Here is a 13,171-nt window from a genome sequence, read left to right on the forward strand (position 1 = left end):
TGAAGGGCATTGTAGGACCAGGGTCTGGACTGGCACAGGGCGGGCGCCTTGGAAGGAGCAGAGGGCCTGGAGGAGCCTCTGGGAACTGTGTCTGTGAGGTTGGTCCATCCCAGCACCGAGATGCAGTAGCTGTGTCAGCTCTGACTAGTCACTTCACCTCTCTGGGTCTCAGTTTCCTCATCCGTAGAATGGGAGCGTTAGCATGGACCTTACGAGGTTGTGTTGAGCCTGTGTCGACAGCACGGACACAAAGCTGTGTTGGCGTGCTGTTGAGCTAGCATGGACCTTACGAGGTTGTGTTGAGCTGTGTTACAAAGCTGTGTTGGCGTTGGGAGCTTGCACACCGGCCAGTTCGTCTTTTCCTTGTCACGCACCAGCTATGTTGACACATCAGAGCTAAGCTTTTGTGCAGTTACTTCCCTGAGATGGATTCTTAAAAGTGGAATTGCCCGGTCGAAAGATTCCCACGGTGTTAATGTTTGCCACATGGCCCACGGCTCCCAGGGGTGGGACTGGCTCCCCCTCGCAACAGTGCCGGGGTGCGGCGTGTGCCAGCTGCCACTGTCTCCTCCTTGGCACCGTCCCCCTGGGGCACCTGTGTCCTGCCAGGCACCACTCAGGCCTCGGAGGCTGAGACCCAGCTGGCCCCTTGGTGCCCAGGAAAGGCACACAGGTCTCTCCTTTGTAGCCACTCTGGGGCACTCCACCAGAGGGGCAAAGGGGACTTCCATCTGCCTGTGACCCCCTCCTGGGGCTGGAAGTGGGTCCTTGTGCTTCACAGGTACCAATAGTGCTCTTGCCTAGGGCAGACCCAAGCGGTGACGGACTGCCAGGGCTCAGACCGCCACACACAGTGGCTTTCCAGTGGATTTCCCTGACTCCAGCCACATTGAGGGAGGCGGCTGGGGCTGGGGCAGGTATTGGGCGTGCCAGTGAGTTGCTCATTTTCTGAGCATGATGGCAGCTCAGGGTATGGGACCCCAGATGGAGCGGGGGCCCTGTGCCTCGGCCTCCCTAAAGCAGCCCAGCCCCCCAAGAGTTCATTGATGCTGAGGAAATGGAAGCCCCACTTCTGCCTCAGTTTCCGGAGAGGCCCACGGCCAGGCACGGTGGGTCATGCCTGCAATCTCAGTGCTTTTGGAGGCTAAGGCGGGAGGATCATTTGAGGTCAGGAGTTCGAGACCAACCTAGGCAACATAGCAAGATCCTTGTCTCTACAAAAATAATAATATAATAATAATTTTTAAAAATAAAAAAAATATTAAGACTAGATAAGGCCCAGTGCACTCCTGCAGGCCATGCCAGCCCTCAGGTGCTCAGCATGGCTGGCACAGGGACCTGGCACAGCTCTCTGGGGGAATGTGCTGGGGCATGGTGGTGTCTCCCATAGCTGTGGGAGAGGGGCGGTTTCTCCTCCAGGTGCAGCCCCCACCATGGCCTCCCCACCCTCAGGCTGTCCATCCTAGCAGGGCTGTCCCCAAGGGTCCCCTGCCAGCTCCAGGCTGTGCTCCTTGCTAAGATCACCATTGCCTCCAGCAGCCATCTCAGCTCGAGGGTACTGACAGCTGACGTGTGCAGTTACCAAGCACCTCCCAGCAGCCGCAGCGTGGCCGGGGGGCAGGGGCTGTGGGCTGATACAGCTGGAGAACAGGGTGTGGCCTGTGGGAAGGACCAGCCAAGGGTCCCAGGCACCCAGGACCCTGAGATGGACTTGCCATCTGCCACTGAGTGACCAGCACACTGCTGCCTGCTGCAGGGGACGGGGACAGCAGAAGAGCTCGCCTGGCATCTGGCCCAAGCCCAGGCTTCTGCTTCCCCCGACAACCTCGGGCACGGGTCCAGGGGTGATGGCCCCCACAGCCTCGCCGGGGGCCCCTGTGTCCGCTGTGCTGCTGGCCTTCCCCTCTTCCCTCTGGGCTGGGAGAAAGTTGCTCTGAAATCTGTCTGGATAAATCTACAGCTTGATTTCGGCTCATCCACGTGTTCTGAGCTTTCACTTTGGATCTTAAAGCATCTCAGGAGATGGCGCTGAGCAGCCACCCTCACATGGGCAAGAAGCCCCTCCCCTAAAGAGAGATGTCACCCAGGACACTTGCCTGCCCAGCTGCCTGGGCGTCTTGAGCAGCTCTGACTTTTTAATCATTGTGCAAAGGAAGCATTGAGTTGTTCTGCCATGGCCAGCAGAGGTTCTGCAGCTTTGCACTTGCTGGGCACTAAGCCCAGCACTCAAACGCCCCCACCACGGTGATGCTATGCCTGCCTGGGGGACTCTCCTGAATGCTGGGTAGGGATGCCCACGCACATGCAGGCACATGCACACAGATCCATGCGCATTCACATACATGTCCATATGTGCACATGCATACACATGCCCACGTACATGTATGCGTACACGCACATTGTACATGCATGCATGCAAACGCATCCACACAGGCATGCACATATTCGCGCACATACCTCTGCATGTACATACATGCTCATTCACATATCAGCATGTGTGTGCCTATTTGCATGCTTACATGTGCTCATCTCCCTCCTCTCTGACGTCTCTGTCAAACATGGCTCACCCAGCTCCTGGAAATTTTGAACTGAGTGTGAACAAGAATATATTTTAGGAGAGAAACCTCAATCCCTTAGCCAAAGACAGTCACAGTCTTTTTTTGTTGTTGTTTTTTGAGAGACAGTCTAGCTTTGTCACCCAGGCTGGAGTGCAGTGGCGCAGTCATGGCTCACTGCAGCCTCAACGTCATGGGCTCAAGTGATCCTCCCACTTCAGCCTCCTGAGTAGCCGGGACTACAGGCACCATGCCCAGATAAGTGTTCTCTACGGCAGGTTTTTGCCATGTTGCCCAGGCTGGTCATGAACTCCTGGGCCCAAGTGATCTGCCCACCTTGTGCTGGAATTACAGGGGTGAGGCACCATGCTGGGCCACAAGCAATGTTAAAAGAAGTCTTTGCGGGGAAGGATATTTTATCCAGGACTTCCTTCGCTAATCATGAGAGGCAGGCTCCCTACTTCTTTCTGAGCCCCAGCCGGGGCAGAAATAAGGGCCTGGTGATGCTAGAGTTTGGGGGAGGATGTCTTTAGCCCTTAGCTGTTCCGTTTGCCATAACACACGTCGTGCATGATATATTCACTTGGCAAGGTACAATGGGTGACACACTGCCCTAGAACCCCATCCTGCCCCCAGCACTGTGGCTGTCAGTGTGTGGGGACCATCTCTAGATCACCTACAAGCTGGGTGCCCAGAGAAACCCACCTCCTCTTTAGGGTTCTGTGGAAAGAGATCGTGTTTAGTTATTAAATGGGGTTCATTAAATGTCATTCTGTGTGTGTAGTGTTGCATCCACATGGGCTTACACGGGCTCACAGAGACCTGTGCCTTCACAGAGCAGTGTTGGCTGTAACTGTGTCAGCCGCTCCTGAATTCATGGATGTGCAGGCTGTTTGAAGTGTTCACCTTCATACGTGAGACCGTGATGAAAATCCATGCCTGGGCCCCCTCGGACACAGATCAAGGATGTCCCCAGGTAGAGGTTCCAAGTTGGAGAGGACCCACGATTCCGCCGTAATTAATCCACTACTCCCAGCCGGCTGGACACTACACAAGAGCCGTGGCTTGCAGAACCCCCCGTTCTCTAACCATAGGCGATCGCTGGCGCAGGAGTCCGTGCAATTTTCATCTCTCTGATTACTAGCCAGGTGGCTTGTCTTTACTTGTGCGTTGTTTTCCTTTCCTCTTCTTTGAACCTCACTCATGCGTCCTTTGTTTTTTTTTTTTTTTTTTTTGAGATGGAGTCTCACTCTGTCACCCAGGCTGGAGTGCAGTGATGCCATCTCAGCTCACTGCAACCTCCGCCTCCCGGGTTCCAGCGATTCTCCTGCCTCAGCCTCCCGAGTAGCTGGGATTAGAAGTGTGTGCCACCACATCCAGCTAATTTTAGTATTTTTAGTAGAGATGGGGTTTCACCATATTGGCCAGGCTGGTCTCAAGCGCCTGACCTCAGCTGATCCACCCACCTTGGCCTCCCAAAGTGCTGGAATAACAGACTTGAGCCGCCGCACCGGGCCGTGTTTTCTGCTAGATTGTTTTCCTTTCCACGGATCCTGTAGGCACAGGGCTGTGTTCTGATGATTACGCTGTTGCGAATATGTTCTTCCTGTGGGTCGCTTGTTCTTTCCTTTTGCCAGTGATGTCTTTTGTTAAACAGCAGTGTTTTTGCTCAGATGTAGAAGCATTTATAAATCTATTCCTGTTGGAATAGGTGATTTTTGGGTTTTGTATATTAAATAAAAGGTCTTCTCAGCTCTAAACACTTTTCCCTGTATTTTCTTTCCATCTTGTCCTTGGTTTGAGGCTGCAGCGTGGGGTCTAATGTTATTTTATCCCACAGAAAGCACGTTGGATAGCGTAGGCTGGAGCTGGGTATTGGGTTCAAGCACTGGCCCTCCTGAGGCAAGGGGACAAGTGATAAACAAGGATAAATAAGGAACAAGGTCAAGTGTGTTTCTGAAGTTCTCCGGTCTCCATTTCTCCATCAGCACAATGGGGAGGAGATCACTCCTCCTGATATTTGCAGCCATAACTTGAGTCAGGACAGTTGGAGCTGCACTTATCCCAATACCACAGGACCAGTGAGTGCCCCTGCCTCCTCTCTCAAGCCTGGATGCCAACGTGGGCTTCAGCCGGTCGAGGTATTCTGCTGTGTCTCACCGCTCTGTCTTTTCTTGAGCCAGACCGCGGAGTGTCAGCAGCTGTGGCTGGACGTTGGTGCTGGCAGCAGACGACGAGGGCCCTGTCTGTTCCTCCTCACAACCGCTGTGCCTGTTCTTGCACGTATATTCTTCAGGATTATTTTTTTTTTTTTTTTGAGACGGAGTCTTGCTCTGTGCCCCAGGCTGGAGTGCAGTGGCGCGATCTCGGCTCACTGCAAGCTCCGCCTCCCGGGTTTACGCCATTCTCCTGCCTCAGCCTCCCGAGTAGCTGGGACTACAGGCGCCCGCCACCACGCCCGGCTAATTTTCTTGTATTTTTAGTAGAGACGGGATTTCACTGTGTTAGCCAGGATGGTCTCGATCTCCTGACCTCGTGATCCGCCTGTCTCGGCCTCCCAAAGTGCTGGGATTACAGGCTTGAGCCACCGTGCCCGGCCCAGGATTAATTTTTTAAACAATTCATCCAATTCTGAGAAAATAGGGATGTGCTCTTGATTGGCGGCGATTCCCTTTGCCCGTGTGTTTGGAGAAGGGACTGTTGGACCGTTGGGAGGAAGACCTCCGTCTCCCGCCAGCAACATTTTCCAGTCCATCTCTCGGGAACGCCGTGTGCCCCTGTGGGTTTGGGGCAGGGTGGAGCCCGGGTTCAGAGTCCCTGCACCTGCTGTGAGCAGAACTTTCTCCTGGTGGCTCTCTGCTCTTGCTGTCCGTGGTGCTCCTGGGTTGGTCGCCGTACTAGGTTCCGTATTTGCTGTAGTAGGTTTTCAGCTGATTCCTCTTGGGTTTTCCAGTAAATAATCATGCCAGCTCCAAACAAGCCCCCTTCACAACTCCCTCCTTTTATCCTTTTTCTCGCAGCAGTGCACAGATAAGGCCTCCGTTATGGTGGCACAGGCAGCCTCGCATTCCCAACTGGAACAGGAATGCCCGGGGCCCTTGGCGGGAGAAGCTTGTTTCTAAGCAGTTTGTCAGACAGCCCTGGCTCCATGGCCACTGGGGACAGATGTAGGGGGAGTGAGAAGCAGGCACTCCCAGTTATCAGAAGAGCCCCCAGCTGCCCAAAGGTAGCACAGCCCAAGGTGAACCTGGACCTGGCCGCTAACCCGGCGTCTCTGCCAGGACCTCAGTGATGCTCCTTGGGCTCTGGGAGCCACTTGTTCTTGCCAGGCACTAGGCATGGAGACTGTCCTGGCTTCTGAGAACTGTTCTCAGGATTCCATGCCACCACCTGGCTTGCCAGGGTGCCTGGCGTGCAGCTGGCTCTCAGTCCATGGCAGCTGGCACTGAGCGCGGCTGCCGGGCTCCCCTCTGACGGGGTCGTCGGGGTCAGTGCCCGTGACTACCTATGCACCAAACAGCTGGTGGGGACTTCGTGTTGCCGTGCCCGGGTGCCTTGCTCATTCTTGGCCTCTCCAGATGGATTCCTAAAGTCAGTGTCCCAAGCCTGAGCTCCCTGATGGGCCTTGGCTGAGCGGAGGGGGCACACTGGGCACCGGCCATCCTGGGTCATAGCCTTTGTCCATGAGGGCTCAGCCAAACTGCTGGCCACGCTACACCTGCTGTAGCTGAAGCCCTCACGTGCAGGCCCTGTTCCGAGTGCCTCAGGCGTGCTGTCTGGTTACATCTTCACAGTTGTCCTATAAGGGAATGGGCGTCAGTATCTCCCTTCACACATGAGCAAACAGCCTCAGGGAGGTGAAGTGCCCAGCTGGGAGCTGCCCAGCCAGGACTGATGGGTCAGGAGTGAGTCGTGCTCATGCCAGCAGGACTCTCGCCACGTGCTGGGCCTGCAGGGTGTGTACTGACAGCCCAGAGAGTCCCCAAGAGGATTAAGGGGTGCTCTGAGCCCCTGGGCTGCCCTGGCCTTGCCCAGGGGGTGTGCTCTGTCCTGTCACCTCAGCCCTGGCTCCAAGGGGTGTGTGAGTCCCACAGGTTGAGCTCCACACCTCGTCCAGAGAGTGGTGTAAGGGCTGAGGAGAGGGACACCTTCCTTAAGCCACCAAAGCACAGAATTCTTATGGAAATTGGCAATTATTTGGCCAATTATTGGCAATTATTTGGTCACTCAAAATAAAAATTACGGATGTGGTCTTGGGGGTCCTAGATTTCCTCCAGGGCCCTTGGGTCACACAGGGAGGAGGGCACAAGAGAAGAGGGGATGCAGAATCTCGAGGTGGGCCCCGGGGTCCCCGTGTCTGGCTATGCCAGGCTTGTGTTCCAGTTCCACCTGAACCAGCTTCGGGAGGGACCGGATCCCCCAACACTCCCCTATCGCCCTGTGCCCAAAAAAGCTGACTGATGTAGGCCTTCCTGCTTGGGAAAAGTCTCAACCAGACCCCAAGGACGTGGGGAGCAGCTGCTCTGCCGCTGTCCTCCTGCGATGGGCACCTTTCCCAGAGACCCTGTAGCCCCGGCCCTCGGCCAACACAACAGCCAAGTATTTTCAAGGTTTCTGGCTCTGGGGGGGGAACAAGGCAGAATGCCAGGAGGCCTGCGGGACACCTGCTCATGGCCGTGTGCTCACTCAAGTGTCAAAGCAGCTCCCCGAGGGAGGAAGGGCAGCTTGTCCTTGTCACTCTCCCCAGGCCGCATCTGGGGAGTAGGGGTGGGGCAGGTCTCTGGACTCCTGGTGCACTTCCTTCCCCCGTGACCCCTGAAGCAAGCCAAGGTCCCACCTGCTGAGCTTGTCCATGGGCCCTGCTGAGACTGGGTCTTGAGGCCAGGAAGAGGAACCAGAGCCACTCAAAAGGCAGACGAGGCGGGGCGGGAGGAGGCAGCCACGCCTGAGGTGCTGGCAGTCTCTCGGGGTTTTACCATTGAAAGGGGCTTTCAGTAAGGAAGGCACAAAACCAAGAAAATATAGCCGCGACCCCTGGCCATGTGTTTCCCCTGCCTGCTTGCACCTCCCCATGGCCCCAGCCAGCTTGTGACTAAGGAAAAACATGCAGCTACGCTGATGCAATTAGGAAAATGTTATTTTTCAAACGCTGCCAGATCCTGGGGGTTGAACCTGTGACCTCAGAACAAGGAGCAGGGTTTGGGGCACGTACCTGCTGCCTGCAGCTTCGGCCTGGGGTGCCCATAGCTCCTTGCCTGCTGCTCATCTGAGGGTTAGGGGGCCCAGGAGAGGCACTTGGTGGGGGCTCAAGGAATGTGCCCGTCCGTCCCGACTTAAGGAGAGAGAGGAGAATTTTGTAGGGTCCCTGGACCTGGTGTTCCAGGTGACTGGCCTCTGTGCGGGGCCTATGGGCACAGCACAGGGAGCTGTGTGTGATCACAGCCTCCTGCCCCTGCCTGTGGGGGAGCCAGTCCCCTCCATCCCCCCTCTGCTCTCCTGCTGGCCTCAAAGCCTTGAACAAGGGTGGGCCTGGGCCAGGTAAGGAGCTCTCTGCCCCTCAGTTCCTGCTTCTCCTGGAACAGCCAAAACTCACTTCAGTGGGGGACATGGGGACAGGAAAGGTGCAAGACCCCTGGAAGACACTGCCTGGGCCCCTGAGAACTGCAGACCACCAGAGATCCTCCCACTGTACCCAGTGTGCCACAATGCCCCTACCCTGCACTGCCAGCTCTCTGTGTCCCTTTGATCCCTCACCTGCTGACAGTGGCAGTGCAGCTTAGGGCCCAGAGGGTCTGGCAGCCCCTGCAGGGTTCTGACCTGAGCTGAGCTGTTCCACCTGGGGAGGCTGCAAACAAGGGTGTCTTCTTAGGCCTCCTGGTCCTTCCACCCTCACCCCTCAACAGCCTGAGGATCATAAACGGTGGTCTCGGGAGCTGGGATGGGTGTTCTGGACCCTGAAGGACCCTGAAGGAAGGTTGAGCAGCTGGCCTTGGCAAAGACCCAGGGGACAGGGAGGGGAGCTGGGGAGTTGGGAGGGCTTGCAGGAGTCTGGTGGGGCTTCAGGGCAGGGGGAGGGCCTCCCTCCCGGCTCCTGGGGAATCAGGGAGGAGTGCTGCGCGCCTGTCCCTGAGCTGGCCATGACAGTTCCCGTCCCCCTTACCTCCTGCCAGGCCCCAGGGCCGCTTTGGAGGGAGCCCCGCCCCCTGCCCCTGCGCAGCCCCCGCCCTAGCCCCAGCCGGGCGCAGCCGGTCCCGTGCGCCCCCGCCCGCGGGTGCCGCCAGGCCCGCCCCCACCCGGCCGCCCGCCCCGGTGGGTCGCGGTGGCCGCGGGCTGCGCTGCGCGGGCCGGGCCTGGCGGGCTGGGGGCTGCGCGCGTCCGCGAGGGTGCCCGGCGCGGGCTGAGGGGTGCTGGCGTGTGCCCGCAGGCGGCCCTGCGCGGGGGACGGCGCGCTCCTGGACACCGCCGGCTTCAAGATGAGCGACCTGGACTCGGAGGTGCTGCCCTTGCCGCCGCGCTACCGCTTCCGGGACCTGCTGCTGGGCGACCCGTCCTTCCAGAACGACGACAGGTAGGGGCGGGGTGGGGGCCGGGGTCGCAGTCCCGGGGCCGCTGCACGCCCGGAGCTGTCCGCGGTGCTGAAGGCCGGTCCCGCGCGCCCCCGCAGCCCCCAGTGCCCTTCAACTTTTTCCGGCTCTGGGGGACACAGAAGTTTCGGAGGGGGTGGGGGCAGGAGGAAGCATCTTCTTGGGAGGGGGTCTGGAGGAGGGCGCGGGATGCTCGGAGCTGCGGAGTCTTCCAGAGCTCGACTTGGGGCGCGGAGGCGGAGGGCGGCCTGGCCTTCTGGTGTCTGCTCCCAGCCCCCAGCACCCCAGTTTTGCTGTTTTGGGGGCAAGCCAGGGCCGGAAGCGCCCCGGTGGCAGAGCCTGCAGCCTGGCTGAAGGCTGGCGTCCTCCAGGCTCAGGCAGCGGTCCTTGATTAATTATTCAATGAGGGAGCGTGTCCTTCAGGTTCATGACCTGGTCACTTATTCCGAGTCACAGTGTCCCCGTCCCCACAACATCTCCTGGGCCGAAAAGGCCACATGGATTGTGTCTTTCAGTTAGGGACCAACAGGATGAGCCCATGGGAATAATTCATCCGCTGAGGGGGCTGGCAGGAAGCTGGAAGAAATGTTGCTTTTCTCTCCTCCTTTTCCCCAAATAGCTATCTTGGGTAAACACCCAGCACTTTAGCTCTGCCAGGCTCCGGGGAGGCGCTTTTTTGCCCGCAAGCGAAGGCGAGTGCTCTGAGGACGCACGTGGGGCTGGAGCCCTCGGGGGCTTCAGGTCAGGAACTGCTCCCCTTCTAGTGGGTATGGCAGGGTTGGCGCTGTCACTGTCTCCAGGGCTCCGTCACCGCCCAGCCCTGGGCTTAGCTAGCAAATCCATAGTGTTCTCCAACAACACAGTTACTCAGGTTAGCACACACCAGCCAGGCTGGTCCCAGGGTGGCGTGCGTGGCTGGGAGGCTGTCCTGCCCCCTAGGAGCCACGCAAAGCTTCCCTAGGCCGAATCCGTGGACTCAACATTTTTCTAAGCCAGCACCAGCCCCTCAGGTGCCTGCTCAGCTGGGACTTGGCTAATTCTTGAGAACAGCAGCCCTGGGAGATCCTTTCGATACTGGGCAGGAAGTGGTGTCCATCCCCCTAATGGTGCCTGGGGCTCCCGGATGACTCAATAACGCCTGTGGCTGTGGTTGATCTAATTGTAATGCCGTATTCCTGAGTGTTCAGAAGTGGACAGCAGAGGTTTTTGCTATCTGCCTAGAGAGAACTATCCTCATCCCTGGGAGAGGAGAAGCTGGCATGGGATAGCACAGTGAGTCCCTGATCCTGGGTGTGGTTTTTTTAAAATCGTGGTAAAATACATAAAACAGAATTTACCATTAGTGACATTTAGTACACATTGTGCCACCCTCATCACTGTAATTCGGGAACATTTGTATACCCTAGAAGGAAGCTCCTTACCACTGGGACTCACTCCCCAAATGCTCCCTTATCCCCCAGCCCCTGGCAGCCGCCGATTTGCATTCCAATGGCCTTGGCGTGCTGTGCCCAGTGGCCACATGGGTTGTGTGCCAATGGTGTTAGGGGGTGGACTGCCAGATATGTGTGGCTGTGTGTGTGCTAGCTGGTGCGTTGCTGTGGGTCCTCTCCAGGAAAGGCCCATGGAGTACAGGGCATCTGTGCCACCCTACAAGTGCCCTGCTCTCTCTGGTTGGCAGTGAAGTATACAGTGAGGTTCTATTGGAGGGAGAGTGGCCAGGGGTGTAGAGCATCAGGGCTGTGTGGTCACCGTACCTGTCCTGTGGCGCTGTCCCTCAAGATGGCCTCAGATGCTGTGCTGCATACCTTTCCTCGTGTGTGAAGGATGGGAGGGGACCTGGCCCTGTGGTGTTCAGTCTATACGACAGGAGGGAGGGGACCTGGCCCTGTGGTGTTCGGTCTATAGGATGGGAGGGGAGGGGACCTGGCCCTGTGGTGTTGGTGTCTGTAGGACAGGAGGGGACCTGGCCCTGTGGTGTTGGTGTCTATAGGACAGGAGGGAGGGGACCTGGCCCTGTGGTGTTCGGTCTATAGGACAGGAGGGAGGGGACCTGGCCCTGTGGTGTTGGTGTCTATAGGAGAGGAGGAGAGGGGACCTGGCTCTGTGGTGTTGGTGTCTATAGGACAGGAGGGAGGGGACCTGGCCCTGTGGTGTTGGTGTCTATAGGACAGGAGGGAGGGGACCTGGCCCTGTGGTGTTGGTGTCTATAGGACAGGAGGGAGGGGACCTGGCCCTGTGGTGTTCGGTCTATAGGACAGGAGGGAGGGGACCTGGCCCTGTGGTGTTGGTGTCTATAGGAGAGGAGGAGAGGGGACCTGGCTCTGTGGTGTTGGTGTCTATAGGACAGGAGGGAGGGGACCTGGCCCTGTGGTGTTGGTGTCTATAGGACAGGAGGGAGGGGACCTGGCCCTGTGGTGTTCGGTCTACAGGATGGGAGGGGAGGGGACCTGGCCCTCTCGTGTTGGTGTCTATAGGAGAGGAGGGGAGGGGACCTGGCTCTGTGGTGTTGGTGTCTATAGGACAGGAGGGAGGGGACCTGGCTCTGTGGTGTTGGTGTCTATAGGAGAAGAGGGGAGGGGACCTGGCCCTGTGGTGTTGGTGTCTATAGCACGGGACAGGGAGGGGACTTAGCTTCCTTCTGAGAGTGGTTTTCCACTTCTCATCCCTGAGAGGGAACCTGGGCCTGGTAGAGATGGTGGCCTTGGGCAGCATGAGATCCGGAAGGTGGGGGTCGGCTGGTCTCCAGCCCAGTTCCCAGCAGCTCTGCCCGGCTCCCCGTGGAGGCTGCGGGGGCTGGTGAGGTTGGCTGGGCACAGTACAGGAGTAGGCAGCCTTCTGGGGACACGGGGGCAAATGAGTTGGGGGCTCCTGCCTGAGTCACCTGCCAACTCGCCAGCTGCCCTCTGCACAGCTGAACCCATTCCTCACATGGACTCAGGCCTTCCTGAGAAATTGCCTCGACTGGATGTAGGAGAGGGTGCCCTAGAGGCCTGGGCAGTGGGGGAACCTGGAAGTGGGGGAACCCCCACTTCCCCCACCCAGGAATGGTAGCTCCTTGGTCTCAGCAGCAGCCTGGGGGCCTCTCCTCTCAAAGGCAGCTCAGGGAGCCCAGCCTGAAGGGTTTCTCTTCCCTCAAACCTTCTTTGCCCAAAGGTGCCTGCTTCGGCCTCCATGGCAGGGTTGGGTGAGTCTGGCCTGGCCTCTCTCGTGACCCCCGATGCTGGAATGGGTGGGCGGCAATGAGGGAAGTCAGGATGCTCTCAGGGGTCCTGAGGTCACCCAAGCCCTCCCCTATCCATAAGGACACACATGTGGGGACCCTGGCCCCTGGCTCTGTAGAAAACCCAAGCTGACCTGGAGGAGGGGATCGGCCGCTTGGAGGACCCTTCCGGGTGCTTGGGGTGGGACCTGATGCCTCTACCCGCCATTAGAACACACCCCATCTCTCACCATCTTCCTCCTCATCCCCAGTGCCTGTGCCTTCCCCCTCCTGGAGTGGAGACAGGGAGGTCGTCTGCCTGGCCTGGTGGGACCCCCTTCCTGTGTACCGCAGTGACTCACAGGGGCTGTGTGAGGTGGGAGGATGTGCTTATCTGAATGTGGGACGGAGCGCAGGCGGGGGTCTGGAGGCCATGGGGGCCCAGGTCTGAGAGGGCTGAGCCCAGCAAGACCTGCCTGCCAGCTCTGGGCAAGAGAGCCCTTAGGTGGAGGGGAGAGGACGCTGGGATGGGGTCCTGGGCTGCGGATGGAAGGGCTGGTATGCCCGGACATGGCAGCAGAAGTTCCACCCGGGCCCCTGAGGGACCAGCGTGGTGGCCTTTGCCATGGGGGTGTCTCAGGTCTGGGCAAGGTGGAAGTGCCGCTTGGCCTGTCTCTGCACCGAGGAAGAGGCTGGGGGGCAGGGAGACCCAACCACCAGCACAGGGCAGGTGCAATGTGGGGGCTCAGCACAGACCGGCACCCCTCACACGCTCCCTGTTTCCACCCCAGGGCAGGCTCTGTGAGGGGAGTGGGTGCTGCTGCCAACCCCTG

General features: G+C 58.4%; 1 protein-coding gene across 1 annotated transcript in view; it reads left to right on the top strand.

Annotated features, from left to right (window-relative positions):
- The window catches only part of KCNT1 (potassium sodium-activated channel subfamily T member 1), a 92,276-nt gene that overhangs the window by 3,726 nt on the left and 75,379 nt on the right, over positions 1-13,171 (top strand). Inside the window, exon 2 of the mRNA XM_073022092.1 lies at positions 8,980-9,123. Coding sequence (XP_072878193.1) covers positions 8,980-9,123 — 144 coding nt within the window. The remainder of the gene's footprint in view (positions 1-8,979; positions 9,124-13,171) is intronic.

The sequence above is a fragment of the Chlorocebus sabaeus genome, chromosome 12 (genome assembly GCF_047675955.1).
Source record: "Chlorocebus sabaeus isolate Y175 chromosome 12, mChlSab1.0.hap1, whole genome shotgun sequence".
NCBI classification, from domain to species: Eukaryota; Metazoa; Chordata; class Mammalia; order Primates; family Cercopithecidae; genus Chlorocebus; species Chlorocebus sabaeus.